General features: G+C 41.4%; 2 protein-coding genes across 2 annotated transcripts in view; one reads left to right on the top strand and one right to left on the bottom strand.

The window, feature by feature from the left end:
• The window catches only part of LOC306930710 (isoaspartyl peptidase/L-asparaginase), a gene marked incomplete at its 3' end in the record, with an annotated part of 141763 nt that overhangs the window by 5294 nt on the left and 118269 nt on the right, over positions 1–18200 (bottom strand). Inside the window, exon 4 of the mRNA XM_079511804.1 lies at positions 2812–3010. Within this exon, the coding sequence (XP_079367930.1) occupies positions 2812–3010 (199 nt within the window). The remainder of the gene's footprint in view (positions 1–2811; positions 3011–18200) is intronic.
• The window catches only part of khdrbs2 (KH domain containing, RNA binding, signal transduction associated 2), a gene marked incomplete at both ends in the record, with an annotated part of 102114 nt that continues 96438 nt past the window's right edge, over positions 12525–18200 (top strand). Inside the window, one exon of the mRNA XM_079512827.1 lies at positions 12525–12615. Coding sequence (XP_079368953.1) covers positions 12525–12615 — 91 coding nt within the window. The remainder of the gene's footprint in view (positions 12616–18200) is intronic.

The following is an 18200-nucleotide window of genomic DNA, read 5'->3' as shown; positions in this document are numbered from 1 at the left end:
GGCATTCCTAAATTAATCTGACTCTTAATTGTATTAGCTGCAGCTGTCCTTAACCTATTATTGTTACACAACTATGAAATGGGTCCATTGTTTTACGTACTGTTCGTATTGGTCAATTTGGTCAGAGTTGTATGCATGGATTAAAACAAATGAACATTTCACGACTGAAAAATGGTGCCCTTGTGCGATTTGGGAAACTGTGAAAGGAGTCCTCCACACTAGCACTGTTACTGTAACTAAACAATGTTTTAGTAGTACAATTGTTCCTGCTGCTCTACATACTGCCAACCAGGTGAAGACATTTTAAGTTAAGAAAATTACATCACTTTAAATAAATAAAAAAATAAAGTAAAAACTTGGCTTTAAAACCAAGAAAAGACAACATTAATTGTATTATATCCAAAATCCCAGACAATAATATTATATAGCAAGTCCCATATCAAGACATCGATATGATTTACATTGCCAGTCCTATACTTTCAAGACAGAGTTGGTATGAATATAGTGTACATTGCATACAATATGCAATTCTGAACCCGGCCTGTAGAGCTGTAGATTGAGGAGGACAACAAACGGACCTCTCAACCAGTGGTTCTCAAAGTGGGTGACGTGCAAGCCCCCAGTGCAGCTCTCCAACGTTGAAGCACTGGGCCCTAGTGGTAAGAGGTGGGACTGCAGGCGGACCCATGGAGTTATGGTAAATGGTAAATGGTGCATTTATCCAAGGCGCTTTACATAGATTGTGCATTACATTCACCCATTCACACACACATTCATACACCGATTGCAGCGGAAGCCATGCAAGGTACCAACCAGCACATCGGGAGCAATTTGGGGTTCAGTGTCTTGCCCAAGGACACTTCGACATGTAGACAGGAGGAGCCGGGATTCGAACCGCCGACCCATGGATCATTGGACGACCTGCTCTACCTCTTGAGCCACAGTCGCCCCTAGTTATGACTAGGAAACCCTGTGCAGCTGGGGTTTAACATTGAGCGCCTGTTTGCACCCGTTTTGGGCAAGGAAGCTTTGAGAAGGAAGAGAAGTGGTCACGTGACTGAGCTGCACCATGACACTTTCATGGACACTTTCATGGGAGCCAAACTACCCGGAAGTTTGGCAGAATGCACTGGAGTCAATGAGAGCTCAGTGACCAGCTCATGAACATGAACATTATTTATGAATGACTGAGACCTTTTGTAAAGTAATCACTTCTGGAAAATAACAGAAGACATGTAACACATTATTGTCTGCTGTGTTGCTTTTCGATGTGTACACTGTGTAAAGTACCTTTCTGAACGTACCAAATATCGCAAGACTTCGGAGCCAGAAACGATACCTGCTGCCGTTTAGATCCTCAGATAAAATGTATATACTGTGCACTCTGTGCACATCGAAAAGTAAGTGATTAGAAAACAACCTGGTGTGATATGTCTTTTATATTCCTGAACCGATTATATGACAAAGGTCTCAATTGTTCATAAATAATGTTTGTTATGAGCTTGTCCAGCCGGCTCCATTCACTGCCATGTACAGTATTGCACTTTCGGTGTGAGTTTGGCTCCCATGAAAGTGTCCATGAAAGTGTCATGGCGCAGCCCAGTCACCACTTCTCTTCCTTCTCAAAGCTTCCATGATTTGGGGGGGGGGGGGGGGGGGGGGGCTATTGCTCCGGTTCAGTCTCTATCCTTTTAATACTCTATGATGACGTGACACAATGAGTCCAGGGGTGCGGCAGAATACTTTGATAATATTTGGAATTCATCAATATCACTTCAGTTTAACCACTTAAACCCTATATAACAATATTGGTTATATGTGGCTCGTTGTGAGCTTGTAAATCTGCTATTTTTGGTGAATGTTCCCCCCAGAATGTATGCTGGGTTCAACAAAAATGTAAGGTTCTATAAAGTCACAATGTAATTCAGGGGTGCCTTGGACGAAAACGTTATTTACAGGGGTAACCTGAGACACAAAAGTTTGAGAACCACTGCTCTAAACTAATGTGAGGTAAGAGTGAGAGAAAGAGAAAGAGAGAGAGAGAGAGAGAGAGAGAGAGAGAGAGAGAGAATGAAAAGGAATTTGAACTTGGATTTAGCTCACAGACTGTGACCAGTGGATTGACTCCAACACCTTACTCTAACACTTTGTTGCTCGCCAGTGTCTTGCACCGAAAGATCTACAAGCTCACGACCCGTCGCGTTGCCATGCATCGTGAGCTTGTAGATCTGCAATTGTCGGGGCGAGACACAATGTGCAACTAAGTATGAATGAAGCTTACAGTAAATCCTGTGTTTTGGTACAGAGCCTCTCCTGGATGGGGGATAAAGTAGACACGCCAGTGTAAACCCTGGGGATTGGACTGCTACAGTCCAATCCCTCTTCTGTCTACATATTTCATCCCGACTTCTGTGTCTTCCTCAGGTTTACCGTCACTCTCACTCCGTGCAATAGAAACACCCACTCAGATTCTACAAGCAGCCACAGCAACTCCCTCGATCCCATTCCCCGCATCCGCAATAAAATACCTTTTGCTTTACAACTCATCAAAGACTGTCTTGATCTTATTCTCCACAGCAAGGTGCAACACTTCCTTTACGCACTTCTATTTATTGCTTTGAACTCTTTTTATTGCTCTTCTTTTCCATTTCACCACCTATTTTATTAAGTTCATGTTTTTTTCCCTCTTCCTGCTTCTGTACTTTTGCACAATGGCTTTTCAAATGTGCCTTATCAATAGACCTTTTGTTTTGTTTTGCTATCAAAGTCAACTGATGAATGTGTTCTACTGTACACCTGTCTGATGCCTACCTGCATCAAATGCAGTGTTATCTTCCATTGCCCTCACGGCCACCTCGACAGCATCCAGAGCACATCCTCCACTCTTCAGCACTGAAAAGCCTTGACGTGCTGCACTCTGCACTCCTTCAACAGACGCCTTGGACAGTTCTTCTGGGATGGCCCACGCCCCACCATGCACAACTAGCACTGCTTTCATCTTTAAATCAATCTGCACAGAAACAAAAACACAACAAAAAGGTTAGTGAACTTTCCCCAGCTATGGCAGATGATTTGTTTGATGATTATTGTTTATTCGATTTATGTATAGTAATCATGCACTATTCATGCACTATTATGTAGTAGTTATGTAGTAATCATGCACTATTCATGCACTATTATGTAGTAGTTATGTAGTAATCATGGACTATTGGTTGCATGATTATGATAGAGAAACCTTGCACACAGAGCCGGATCTTGGGCTAGGGTGGGCCGCCCCTCTCTCTCTCTCTCTCTCTTTTGGGGGGCTGGGTACCAAAATAACCCCAATATTTTGCTGAAAAACTGGCAACTGCATGCAGGGCCGACGGAAGGCACTGGCAAAGTGGGCAATTGCCCAGGGCGCCAACCACTGGGGGGCGCCGACTACAGACGGATGGATGGTTTGTCCATCTGTCCGTCTGTCATGTTTACGGTGACAGTTGACGCGGCCTCTCTCTCATGCTGTTAAGTATTGTTGATAACAGTGTGTTCATATCTTTCAGCCAGTCTGAAAGTGCTGTATGCTGTTCATGCTTTGAAATCTAATAATACGCTGTTGATATTGTATGAAGGGGGAAGAAAGGCCAAACGTTTTCGATTTGGGGGGGGGGGGGGGGACACTCAGGGGGGGGTTGCCCAGGGCGCCAGTTAGCCCAGCCCCGTGCCTGACTGCATGAGTGCACTATTAGAATAGAAGAATAGACTTTATTTGCCATTTGTGTGCAGTGGCTGTAGGCCTACTATTTCTTTATTGCTCATCTCTCTTACTGTGATTTGTCTGTCTGTCTGTCTGTCTGTCTGTCTGTCTGTCTGTCTGTCTGTCTGTCTGTCTGTCTGTCTGTCTGTCTGTTTGTTTGCATGCCTGCCTGGCTCTCTCTTTTTGGGGGGGCTATGGGTGCCCCAAAATTAAAGCAACATTTAAAAAAAAATACCCCAATTTTTTTTGCCCCGCGCGGCGAAGCCTAAGGCGGCCCTGAAATGTTGTCTAGCCCTGGGGCCCTTGGGGGGTTAATCCGGCCCTGCATGCACACAGCACCTTCAAGCACCTCAACTGAGCTATAACAAACACACTGTGTTATTCTGTCTTACTATTTATTACTGCTATAATACATTGCTGCATATGGAATAGTCAAAGAGACTATTCCTTTTTTCTTGTTATCATTTATGTCTATTTTTATTTCTGCTACAATGTCAGAGGAACCAGAACAAAATAATTGTAGGCCTAGCTGTAGTCTAATATATTTTTCCCCCTCATGAGTTTGGGTGTTTTTCTACAACTATGGCTGTCTGTTTGTGTATAACCTGGCTGCACATTCTATCCAAAAATTAGCAGTAGCCTATACCAAAAGTGTATTTTTTGAACAGCTTAATTATTATTCAAGTGACGATCTGTGTGCGTGCGTGTGCGCGCGCGTGTGCGTGTGTCGTTTGTTTTCCATGATTCCACCTTTTTCTCAACATAAGTACTGTGTCGAGTCAGTGTGCCCACACGTCACACCTAATCCCCTTTTAGGCAGTGAAAAGCAGTGCAACAACATGATTGCTCTCTCTGATCATCCAGCCACAGCCGAGTCGGAAAATATCAATTGCTTATTTAATAAAGAGCTTACGATACAGTGCCTGCAGCTGCAGTTTGAAAGAACAGTCACGGTGGTACACATACTAACCTTATCACACAAAATGACTCGTTTCTTACCTGTTCACTGTGAGATCGTTCAGTGACCTGAGAGTGTTGAGGGGACAATCTGCTATAGGCCAGTAAAGACAACTAAAGACAACAAGGCCATAAACACACAAGCAAATAATTACCTAACTCCGGCGGCGTCCATTCATTAGTTAAAATGGGGGAGGGGCTAGCTGCACATGGTTCACTAAGCAATTCACTACGTCAGTTATTCTCAAAGTGGATTCTGGGGCCCACCAGGGGAACTTGAGAGAGTTCCAGTGGGCCCCATACTGTAATCTAAATGCACCAAGTCTCTAGTGTGTGTGTCACGTGTATGTGTAACATATCCACGTAGATCCACGAGATACCGTTCACCCTACTTCAAATTCGACACACGTGTTCCACACTCCCACAGGGAGTGCAGTGCCCGGTGTCGAGACATAACTTCTGACATCTGTCCAGAACCGCCACAAAAGTCCTCTGCCCGGGCTCTGGGCAGGGCCCCTGCTCAGGCTCCCACGGGCGCTGCATGCCCCCCCGGGCACCGCTCTAGTGTAGGCATAATGATCATTCAGAATCATAGGTTTCACTGTCTCCACTCTTACCCCAGTAGGCTACTAAATATATATCTAACCCAAGAAGCAACATTCTTATGGGGGTCCTATGGGGGTCCCTGGCTCAACATAATTTCAAATGGGGGTCCACAGCCGAATAGGCTACATGTCATGTTTGAGAACCACTGCATTTCAACATGAAATGCAATGAAACCCTCTTATCTTCTTTTTTAAAGTGACCTCTTATCAATAGTTACAAAAAGGCCAGGGACGTTTGGTCTTGGACAATGTGCAACTGAGGCAAATGAGGCAATAAAATTGACCATACCGTTATAAAATGCATGTACAATTGTCACATATTGAGACAAACCATTTTTCATGAGAAATAACCCTTACCTGACACATAGACATGTAGTCTTAATCCTAATACTAGCATATAGATGCTGCATTGATTGCAGTCAATTAACTATGCACATTTATATTTCTCATCACAGATCATTATTAAATGTACCATTGCAAGAAACAAATTCAATTCACATTCAATTCAATTCCATTTTATTATATAGTGCTAAATTTCAAGTTGTCTCAAGACACTATAAGGACTGCTACTTATAGGGTTTCCACTCTGAGAAAAAATAATTTCAGTGAGAAAATGCACTGGATGTTATTCACTTAAAACCAGCAGGAGGGACTGGAGCAATTAATAGTGTGGATTATTTCTACCCGTAATGAAATGCTGTCATGGTTCTGCATATTATTCAGTGCCTGAGGCCTAAACATAATATAAACAAATATATAGACAAAACATAAAGTAAAGTTAATTTATGTAAAATAACAAGACCTCCTCCTAATAATAGTTAAAGTGGCACTATGTAACAATCCTTTAATGAACAAAAAGTAATTTTGTCCATTCTATATGCAGTATGTTAATATAATACAATCTGTATGGTGGAGTAATACAATATAACTTATACAATCTGTATGGTGGAGTATGTTAATACAATATAACTTATACAATCTGTATGGTGGAGTATGTTAATACAATATAACTTATACAATCTGTATGGTGGAGTAATATATACAATATAACTTATACAATCTGTATGGTGGAGTATGTTAATACAATATAATTTATACAATCTGTATGGTGGAGTATGTTAATACAATATAACTTATACAATCTGTATGGTGGAGTATGTTAATACAATATAACTTATACAATCTGTATGGTGGAGTATGTTAATACAATATAACTTATACAAGCTGTATGGTGGAGTATGTTAATACAATATAACTTATACAATCTGTATGGTAGAGTATGTTAATACAATATAACTTATTTGCATTTGGTCTCCTTGCTCTTCTATTGAGACATTTAGGTCATGGACAACAGATCTGATGTGAATTTTGTGACCTGATGAAGATTCAATTAATCCCCTGAACAAGCAGACAGGCTCTATTAGCTCAATGGTAAAAATGGCACCCCAATTGCGCAGGAAACTGGGTTCAAATCCAGGGTACAAGAAGAAAGTTACATGTATGCTGCTAAGTGGTTCATTTTAAATGAATTTCTCCTGAAAGAATATTCACAGAACGCTGAAAGTGAGCGTTACATTTGAGTCAGTGTTGTTTCAGGTTGAGGGTTTGGTGTTTGTTCCACAAAATGGATCTATGCACATAGTAGTCACATACGCCATTTTGGATCCATTTGGTTCCATTTGTACACTCTCAGAGTTGTGGGGGTCCTTGAAATTAAAAAGTTTGAGAACGCAAGGTAATTTACAATGGAACAGAATGAGTATCTTTAGTAGGCTATCAAGGCCTGGAAGTAGGAAGAGTATGTGATTTCCAAAATGGCTCATGTGCCTAGAGCCTTAATAGGCCAATGGGTTTTTATCATCACGTGACACATGGTCACAAAGCTGTGACCACATTTTATGGAGTCAAATTATTGTACTGGCCTCAACAGTATGACAATGTAAATATTAATTATTAAAAATGCATAATAAAATAAAATTGTGTGTGTGTGGGGGGGGGGGGGACAATACTGTAGAAACTAGAAACAGTGCAACTTGCATAGAATAAAATAATGTAAGAAGGAAGTAAAATTCCATCTACACAACCATAGATTGTGAGGCTGTACAATTTATATATCCTACACATGGCCATACATGGCTGTACAAGCAAAGTATGTACTGTACTGTACTTTACAGCAAAGCATGCATAGTTAGCCTACTTGAAGTTCTGCTTCTGAAAAAAACTTTTATAACCAAATGCTGCAAAAATCTATCCAAAGGCAAAAAAAAACGTGAATGTTGCAATGTTCTACTTTGACCACTAGAGAGTTGTAAAACCCCATAGTTTATGACCTGCCTTTATAAAAAATATACTCTTATGGGGAATTCTTCATGCAGTTGAACATCACATGTTTCATACTGAAATATAATGACAAAAACTGCAACAAAACAATGCGTAGTATAACAAAAGGCAAAACAACACTATAAATCATACAAATATGTTCATATCTATGATGTGAACTTTCTTTCATTGAAACATGTGTAGAGCTGTTTATGTCTCTATTTCTCTTTGTTTTGTCATGTGTGAAATAATAGAAATGCTCATAATTCTCATCATTGTCATCAATTGCTTGGTGATACAACGACTTTCAAACTGGCAAAGTATAGGCAAATAGTCAAAAATGATTTAAAAATAGTCAAGAAATAGCGAAGATAGCAGATCCACAAGCTCACAACACATCACATCATGACACTGTGAGCTACTGAGCTTGTAGATCAGCTATTTTTGTTCTTTACTCCACCGTCCATAGTATAGCTGCAACATAAGGACCTATATTTTGGTATGTAATCTAGCTATTTTTATGTAGTGTATGGTTAAAGTCAGAATGAACTATAAAAACAATATTAACCACTTGCCCTGTATACTTAGCCTGTCATGATGTGACGTGTTGTGAGCTTGTGGATCTGCTATCTTTGCTATTTTTGACTGTTTTTAAAACATTTTGGAAAATTTGCCTATACGATATGCCCAAATAGGCATGCCACGGTTGAAAGTGGTTGATGTATCACCAAGCACGTACTGCAATAATAATACTGGCTTCATGCTGTGCTGCTCATCCATCCTGGAATTACATCTAAGCAGATGAAAACAACAGCTCATATGCCTGCATAGAAAGCAGAAGAAAAACCCATTTGCAATAAAGAATAAACAATGTTGCAGCGAGAAATGACCCTGGGATGACCAGTGATGAGTGGGATGAGTTGAGTCACAATCTGGTGGGTTGGATATTGGATTTTCTGACAAACACAAATAAGGGTAAAAGTAAACTGCATTTCATCAGATTCATTATGTTCGCCTATACTGACTCACCCCCTCAGGGATATATTGCATCTTCGCTTTATATTCTGTACACAAACATGTGCCAAAGTAAAGAGAGGACCATATGAAATGTGCAGGCGAAATGTCTGCTGCACAATAATGAATCCAGCCATGGCCCAGGCATTGAGAAGTTGGAGTGGAATCTTTCTTGGAGCTAAAGTACATCAAAAACAAAGGACATGATCATACATTTCAGAGGTCATTATAAAAAACAATATAACTAATACTGTCAATACTAATCATAATAATAGTAATAATTAATTCCTTCAACTTTGACTATGATCATTAAAGGCTGGACTGTGTAGGAAGCTGCAGTATCGTGTAACATGTAAGATTCACACTAAGTCTGTTTGATTCAAAGTTCAAACTGTTCCCGAATACGATTGCCTGGTCCCCGCTGGCCATGATTCACATTGGCCAATTGAGTACAATTCATTCAACTGTATTCAATGCTTTGTCCTTGCAGCGATCCATATCCCAGTACACTTCATTCAACTGTATTCAATGCTTTCTCATTGCAGCGATCCATATCCCAGTACACTTCATTCAACTGTATTCAATGCTTTCTCATTGCAGCGATCCATATCCCAGTACACTTCATTCAACTGTATTCAATGCTTTGTCCTTGCAGCGATCCATATCCCAGTACACTTCATTCAACTGTATTCAATGCTTTGTCCTTGCAGCGATCCATATCCGAGTACACTTCATTCAACTGTATTCAATGATTTCTCATTGCAGCGATCCATATCCGAGTACACTTCAATCGGTCCCAGACAACCTCCAAGTGGTCCCGGGAATGGTTGGGTGATCCGCTCTGAGGAACAGTACGCAGCATTCACACTACCACAACATCTGCCAAGTGGTCCCGAGTGCATACCCGGGACCATATCTGACCATAAACTAAATTGACTTTCAACAGTGTGTTTTGTCTCAGAAAACTGTCCTGTTCTCATTGATAAAACCATGATCATACTCTCTTATGTGCCTTGTATTCAATCAATCTGGTCCACTACATCCCTTCTGCCGTGCATTGGGAAACTTTCTCTGCAGGACTGCCGCACTTTCCACTGCGGCTCAGGTGTACAGTTGCCGGTAGACTGGGTAGAGTGGCTGGATGGAAACCGTGAGGTTCCCAGTTCAATCCACTTCCGCATACGTCACTGTCTATGACTTGGCCACCGTGTCCACAGAAATGTGCGCTCAGAGGAATGTGTCCACAAATGTGCGCTCAACTGACTCAAATGTATATATTTAGGATCCACCTACTATTTGATACGGGTGTTTAATTCTCAAAATGCTGTAAAACCCTGGCTACTATTTGGAATTATATGGGTAACCAGAAAAGCATTAAAGCTTGTTTACATTGGGAGTCCTCCATGTTCAATTCATCAGTGGAAACAAGCAAATATGGCTTTCTTGGGTTTAAATACTCTTAGCATACAGTGTATTGCACTGTACTTTCCTGTGCTTTTCTGAGAACTGTTAATAAAGTATTCAATCAATACATCAATATCTATGCCCATTTTAGTTAGTGCGTGCGTTTTTATCTCTGGATTGGTAAATCTCTCATCTGTACAACAAATGTACACTTCGGCACTATTACCCACTTCAGCCCTCTATACAGATCTGCAATTTTCAAATGAATATTATACATTTGAACACTTAATAATATGGGATAAGATAAGATGGGACAAATTCTGCATAATCAGTACTTTCTACTTTAATGGTACTTTAAGCACATTTTGATACCAATACTGTTGTACTTTTACTCAAATAGGCTAGATTTTGAATTTCCCTTAGTTACTTTTTTTTTTTTTTTTTTTTAAATCTCTTTAAGGTTAAATTACAAATCACAATGCAAAACAGCCATGTGTGCAACATGCAGCACCATGGATAGCAGTGTTGATTACGTCAAGTAAAACTACCAGTATTACTAAAAATCACACCCGTGTGAACTGAGTGGTGTAAGGTCTTATATAGCCTGATCAGGTGTGGTCTGACGTAATGAAATCACACCCGGGTGAACTGGGTGACCGTAGCAACCATGCTCATTTTTTCTGCACAGACAGACAGACAGACAGACAGACAGACAGACAGACAGACAGACAGACAGACAGACAGACAGACAGACTAACAAAGCCAGTTGTAGGAGTGGTTTACACCACTCAAAAATGTTTGTTGACTACCTTTTTTCACCTCACAAAACTAAATGAAAACTAAATCAAATCTCAACTATGGTGACTAAAACTAAGACTAATTACTGTATATTGGCAATTTTGTCAACAAATTAAAAAATAAATAAAAATAAAATGTTAGGGAGGGAGGGTTTGGTTGCACTTGTTTCACTCTGAAAAAAGCAGATCTACAAGCTCACAAAGCTTCGTGAGCTTGTATATCTGCAAACAAGTGTAAAACCACGTGTAAAATCAGTCTACAAAATTAACTGTACACTTAGACAAAAGATCTTTAGATATTTAGTTGAATAAAACTAGACTAAAACTAAAACATTTCAGATTACTAAAATGTGACTAAATGTGCAACATGCAGCACCATGGACAGCGACATCATGGTCTGCAACATGCAGCACCATGGACAGCGACAGCATGGTCTGCAACATGCAGCACCATGGACAGCGACAAGCCGACAGCATGGTCTGCAACATGCAGCACCATGGACAGCGACAGCATGGTCTGCAACATGCAGCACCATGGACAGCGACAGCATGGTCTAGTCTGCAACATGCAGCAGCTGCACCATGGACAGCGACAGCATGGTCTAGTCTGCAACCAGCAACATGGACAGCGACACTGGCACTTCAGGTGCAGGTCTGTGTGTGTGTGTCTCTCTCTCTCTCTCTCTCTCTCTCTCTCTCTCTCTCTCTCTCTCTCTCTCTCTCTCTCTCTCTCTCTCTCTCCTCTCTCTCTCTCCTCTCTCTCTCCTCTCTCTCTCTCTCTCCCCCCAGTCATGAAAATAATGAGCAGCCCGCTCTGCAGATTACTGGAGTATACCAATTACCTCAAACACACTCGCCTGGGCCACCACCACATTGTAATTTATTTGCTTGGTGTTGCTGAACTTACTATAATAACTTACTATAGCGCTGTTTGACATTATCGTTTTGCATACTGCGCTGACTCTCTCTCTCTCTCTCTCTCTCTCTCTCTCTCTCTCTCTCTCTCTCTCTCTCTCTCTCTCTCTCTCTCTCTATTTGACTAAATAAAACTGGGTTCCTCGTTCCTGCAACTTCAATTGTAGCCGATCGCTCACAATTAAGGCAGGCGAAAATGTCATGGTTTCATTTTACATTTATTTTGTATTTTCTTTCTTTCCTTCTTTTTTTTGGGGGGTTGCTCTAAATGTCAATAGGGCAAATGCATTGATGTAGCGGTAGCCTATATTATTAAAAGAGAGACTACACCTATATTGATTGAATTGGGTTCCTGCCAAGTGCAACTTCAATCGTGTAGTGTCCTGCCTGGACAGCAAGATGTCTTGCCAGCAACTCCAGCTGTCCTAGGATATGGCCAATAATGGTACCGAGGGGCGGGGAGCATTCTAGACGGCTTGCAGCTCTGAGAGAGACAGACTGGCAGAGAGAGTCTCCGACGAGGTGCTGAGTAGCTTACAAGAGGGAGCACAGGGTTCGGAGAAATGGGCTCACACTCACACACCTCTGAGTCTGAATTCAACTCACTCTTCAGTCAAACCCGTTGCGTGGATGATCTGTGAAGTCTGAAGATTGTTTGGTTTCCTGCACTGTGCTGAACCGTACGGACGGACTTGTGATCAAGAGAGTATAGACTTGCATTCCGACGCGCATTACTTCTTTCGTCTCACCTGCGCAATCGGTGAAGAGATACGCTATAATGCATCAAGACAAGTACTTACCTGAACTGACGGTCGAAAAGGATACGCTAGACCCCTCCTTTGTGCATGCGATGCGCCTGCTCGCAGAAGGTAAGCTGTTCAAATATGTTATTTCCCCCCCTTTTTGTTTGTTTGTTGTTCCCCCCCTTTGTGAGTGAGTGAGCATCATGGCTTTGCATATTATGATACGTTTCTCACAGCGATAAGTGTGGGCAAATGGGCAATAAATCAAAGCAAACCTGCTGTATAGCGATTCGTCCTTGACTTAGAAATATGTCCCGTTTAGCAGAATCCATATAACTTTGCAAAGATGTTCTAATCAGGAGAGAAACGCAGCGTGCAGAGTAAAGTGAATAAGACATATTGGCGCCTAACTACTGATGCGTCCTCTGAAGAGTGGTATAGGCCTACAATATAGGAACCTAACCTAATGCTGCCCTTCAAGGTCAACATTTACAATGTTTAGTTCGATTAGGAATGTTATGACAGTCCACCTTCAGCGTCACAATAGAGATTAGCCTGTTTCAATAAGGAATGAAATTGCTCCAAATTTATTGTGAGTGACTGATTTAAAACTTCCACGTCATGTGTCCACATCTGGCATATTCACTCAACCTAAAGGAAGCATGGTGTTGTGTTTGCATCTAAGTTGTTTTAGTTTTGAGTTTTGAGTTTTGAAAGTACAGTGGTACAAATGTATACGAAAGGTGCTAAATGGATGACACATAAAGCACTAAAGAGCTTGTTTAATTCACATTTAAATACAAACAATAATATGCAAAACATCATATACTAGTTTAAAAAAAGAGAAAAGAGGAGCTGTCAGTGGCTCTTATTAGGTGCTCTTTGCAGGTACTGTAGGTCTAGGAACATGAACAAAAAAAAGGGGGTTTCAATGTACTGTAGTACTGCTTCATTCCCAAAAGGTGTAACCTGTAGACTTGCAAAGAAAAGGATTCGAAGGCACTCCGTCTTTGATGAAAAAATATATGGATTTATTTTGAGCAAGGCAGCAAACATGACCAATGCTTATCAAATGGTCATCATCGGGTCTGTCATCATAATACAAAAAAGAAATGTGATTTCTGGTAACAGGGACAGCGACAGTTACACATTGTAAATACCTGTAGGTGCTATTGTATGGCGGTTTTGAAGGAGATAAGGAGCCACACTTTTTTATGACTGTTGGTAGCTGGTGTTCCATTTGGTGTCATAACAGTATTGAGCCCAAAAGGCACTAAGTGCACCTTAAGACTAAGAGGAAAAATGTGCCCTCTTATAATGTAGCTTCCCGTTAGCTAAATATGACTTTTGTTATGTTTATAAAGCATAATCATCAAACATTACCAGTATTTATGGCATTTGAGATTAGGAAAGTTGTTTTTGGTGCTGAATAAAAAATGTAAAACCAGTATTGTTTCTATACCGTAACATCTCCAGTGTTACGTTAACTCTGGAAGCATATACAAAAATGAATCTGCAGAGTTATCAAGGCTGAGGATTTTTACTGTGTGCATCAACAGTTGTGAGCAGTCCTGTACTGTGCCACTATAGGTGTGTGTCAGCCACAACACACTGAAGGCTCCTTCACTTATACCAGTGGTTTCTCATGTCACGTTTTCATGTCAAGGACCCCCAAATTGACACTTCAGACCCCCATTTGAAGAGATATGCCAGGGACCCCCATATGAGAAGATCTTTACGGCTCTAGCAGTGATTCTCAACCAAACCAGGTTTGACATGCATTAGGCTGTGGACTAACCTGACTCCGCCAGATGGTACTGCCACCATCTGGCGGAGTCAGGTTAGCTGCGGACCCCAATTTATATTGTAAAATCAATGTTAATTAACTCTGAGAGTGTACAAATGTCATGGAAGCCATAAGGGTACATTTGGTTCCTAACTATCTATCATTTAACACCCCAAACGCCCAGGGTTATTTAATCCATTAAATCATAGCGCCGAGCGATTTATAGTGACGGAGCACATTTAGCGACGCACCGGATGCTATCCCGGATGTGGCTGAAGTAGCTTGATGTAGCCAAAACACTCTCGATGCGATCGACAACAACGGGAGGTATGATTAATTCTAACGCGACTTGCAACGGGACTGCGATGGGCCGTCTAACACATAATCTTTTCTTAGAATTGGACAGAATGATTTAGATCAAGAGTTATTAACGTTTTAAGATTTTCGATCTCGTCGGCTAAAATGGGGGGGGGGACATTTTCGATGACGTGCCACCGGAAAATAACAATGAGTGTTGCGTAACAGACGCTCCCAGCCTGTGGAGCGATGCAATCGGTTTTGATATCAATAATCTCCGTCCTTTTGATCAATCTCCGTAATTGATAGGGCAGAGAACTCCGTCCTGAGCGCTCAGAGTGTTAACCAGGAACTCCCTGGAACTCCCTTAAGGACCCCTGGGGGTCCCAGACCAGACCCCACTTTGAGAACCACTGACTTATACAATATTAATATGTTACACTGAACAGCTGTTGAAGGATCATTTGCATAACACACATTTTCTATACCTGAATATGTATACAATGAGTCGGTTATTGCAACACAAAAGATTGAAGATCTACCCACTCATACAGGGTCATGTAATCAATCTAAACCCACAGGCTTATATACTGCCTCGGTTTCAGTCACATATGAGTCTGCCAGCATTTAACAACAAATGAAAGAACTCATTTAGAAATGGAATTTTAAGAATGAGTCCAAAGTAACCTAATTGGATCCAGGCAGGAACTCACCCAAACTGGTCTTTTGCATCATTTCAACTTTATTTATTATTAACGAGAGAGCTGGAAATGTGTCGTTGTCCTCATCCTGTAGGCTCAATGAGGCTCAACATTGTTTAAAAACAAAACATCAATAATAAACAAACAATAGCAATACAAAGAAATACCCCCAAAGCCTCAGTGCAAGTAAAATAACCCACGATCTGGCCTCTCTGTGACCTGATGTGGAAATACATCTTAACCCAAGACCTAAGGCACATTCCCAACAATTTCCTGAAAAATGCATGTTTCTGCGCAAGTGGTTCTCAAACCTCAAAACATCTTTTCATGTCAAGGACCACCCAGAATTATATGTATTTGGCCACCCACCCCCATCTCAAAATGTTTGGTTCCAGGGACCTCCTGAAGCAAAGATTTGAAATATTCGCTTTATAAAATATATATTCAAAGATTGGCACAGATTTTCCAGAATTTTCAAAAATAGCAGATCTACATCTAGATCTTCAGATCGATAGCTGCTATTTTTGAATACCGGTAGGTAGCCAAAGAATGCAATAAAAAATACCCGATTGTGCACAGATTTGAGTGTGCGGAGCTTGACTTTATTTTTGAAGGGCGCTAGCCCCTCCTATATCCAGCTTTTGGTGTGTGTGCACAAACTTTGTCCGACACAAACATTAAATTCCCATTGATAATGAATGGACAATGTGTCTAACCAAATAGACATATAGGGCTCTATTTTCGTCCATGCTAAACCCCTTATCACTAAACTACTTTGCCTTTTTTTACTATTTTGGAGTTTTGAGGGGTGCTAGCTCATTCTATATACATCTGTTGTCCCCACATGTCTCAATATTTGCCATTGAAAATGAAAGGAGAAATTCAGTCAAATGTCCGCCAAATATGACGTAAATTTAACCAACCAATCACATAAATTCAGTTGTTCAAGAGATGATGTATGATGATGTATAATTTTTTGTGACTCCAGCACCTCACCTAAATCTATCGGCAGATGAGCGGTGGCTTTTTTCATATTTTTGTCGAAGTATAAAATAATGGTTAAAGTGGTTCAGTCAGACAACTCACGAATAGATTTACCAATATTTATTACAGAATGAGTAATGAGTGTGCATATGATATTTGACTTGGTGTTCGGCTCTGCTGGATTTCTCCCTGCTCGGCACGGTTAAGCAACAACATAAAATATTAAGAGCAGGGAGATAGATATACAATAACCCCCCATGGGGAACATAAATAGCAGAGCCCACCGGTGGTGCTGGGGTGGTGGTGGGAAAAAACATCACAGACAACCAGGGACCATATGCAGAGGAAGGCAGGAAGAGCATGCAGACTGGTGAGCTTAAGTAGCCCGCCCAATTGGTCAGCTGACTGCCACATCGGCGAATGACGTGAGGGACTTGCACACACTTGTACACCCACATAGTAATGCAGCATGTTAACCCCTTGAGTATAGTATGCGCCTTTGAGCATGGCATGAACCCCCTTGAGGTTGTCTGAATGAACTAACTCCGCAAGCTACGTCTCATTTAAAAATGTAAATGACACAGATGCTTTCCCGATTTGAATGGGTTAAACAGTGGGCGCTTGCATCTTCCCGTGCCTTCATACAATCTCAGCATCTCAGCAATAAGAAAAACAAATCTGCAATAAGATGAGGGACTGTATATATGACTGAAATCAAATGGATATGTCATATATATGTGCATGCAACATTATGTCTTTGCACATTAACACTTTATTAAGTTATCAAATATTTTCCATCAGAGGGGAATTTATTCTCTGGTGGGAGAGGATGTTGTCCTTTGAGATATACCCTGTCTGAATAACATTGACGAGACAGCTGTAAATTCAAAAGAGTGTTAATTGAACTCTTAAAGAGTAAAAATGGACTGTCCACCTTTCAGAGGATGACTGTTGTACATTGATGGTACATTTTCATGTAATGTAGAGTGGATACATTTTGGCAAATTTACGTAAGTAGGCTAAACCCCAGCCTACAATCCGTTAACTCAGGGGTCTTCAACAGGGGGTCCGAGACCCCTAGGGGGGTCCTCAGCGTTACTACAGGTGGCCGTGTGAAATTATATATATGTTTTTTTTTACATAAACCACCTGAACCCTAGCATCGCTATTCTGGGGAGAACTTTAGCCAAAAATAGCAGATCTACAAGCTTGTAGATCGGTTATTTTTGGCAAAGAGGTTTGGTGTAGAGGGGAAAAGGAACAGACAAAGTACAGAGTGGTCCTTGGGCTGAAACATGTTGAAGACCCCTGCTTTAATTGATAAATAAATAAATAAACCCTTTGTGGACTGGGATCCCCCAGTGATACTACTCACAACGTTGTGAGGTTGTGGATTGGCTATTTTAGCCAAATTTTTATTTGCCCGCTACATGCTCAGAAAAGGGATGTTAGAGGGGCACGGTGGCACAGTTGTTAGTGCTGTCGCCTCACAGCTAGAAGGTCCTGGGTTCGATACCCGCTCGCTGTGGGTGCCATGGCGCCGTGTTTCCTCCTCCACCTCATCAGTGCCCATACCCGAGGCGGGGTTGGCGAAAGGGCCTTTCTGTGTGGAGTTTGCATGTTCTCCCCGTGTCCCCTAGTAGGTACCCTCACAAAAAACATGCAGTAATCCTGGTCTCTAAACTGCCTCCCCCTGGCCAGCCAGGGCACCTGATGGAGGGGAAAGGAACTGGTTGGAATAACATGTTCCTTCCACGCGCTACGTCCAACCAGGGAAACTCCCCCCTGTCAGGAGCAACTTGGACACTCAGGCATGAAGGAAGCATGAGTTCAAGTCTGTTGCTCTCCCCATGTCCCCCATATATGGGGACTAGGTTGGCGGAGGGTGTGTAGAGCCCAGGATCACATTAGATAATTGACACAGGGGTGAAAAATGGGTTACA

The sequence above is a fragment of the Electrona antarctica genome (genome assembly GCF_951216825.1).
Source record: "Electrona antarctica genome assembly, chromosome: 10".
NCBI lineage: Eukaryota > Metazoa > Chordata > Actinopteri > Myctophiformes > Myctophidae > Electrona > Electrona antarctica.
This window is presented reverse-complemented; position numbering and strand designations above follow the sequence as displayed.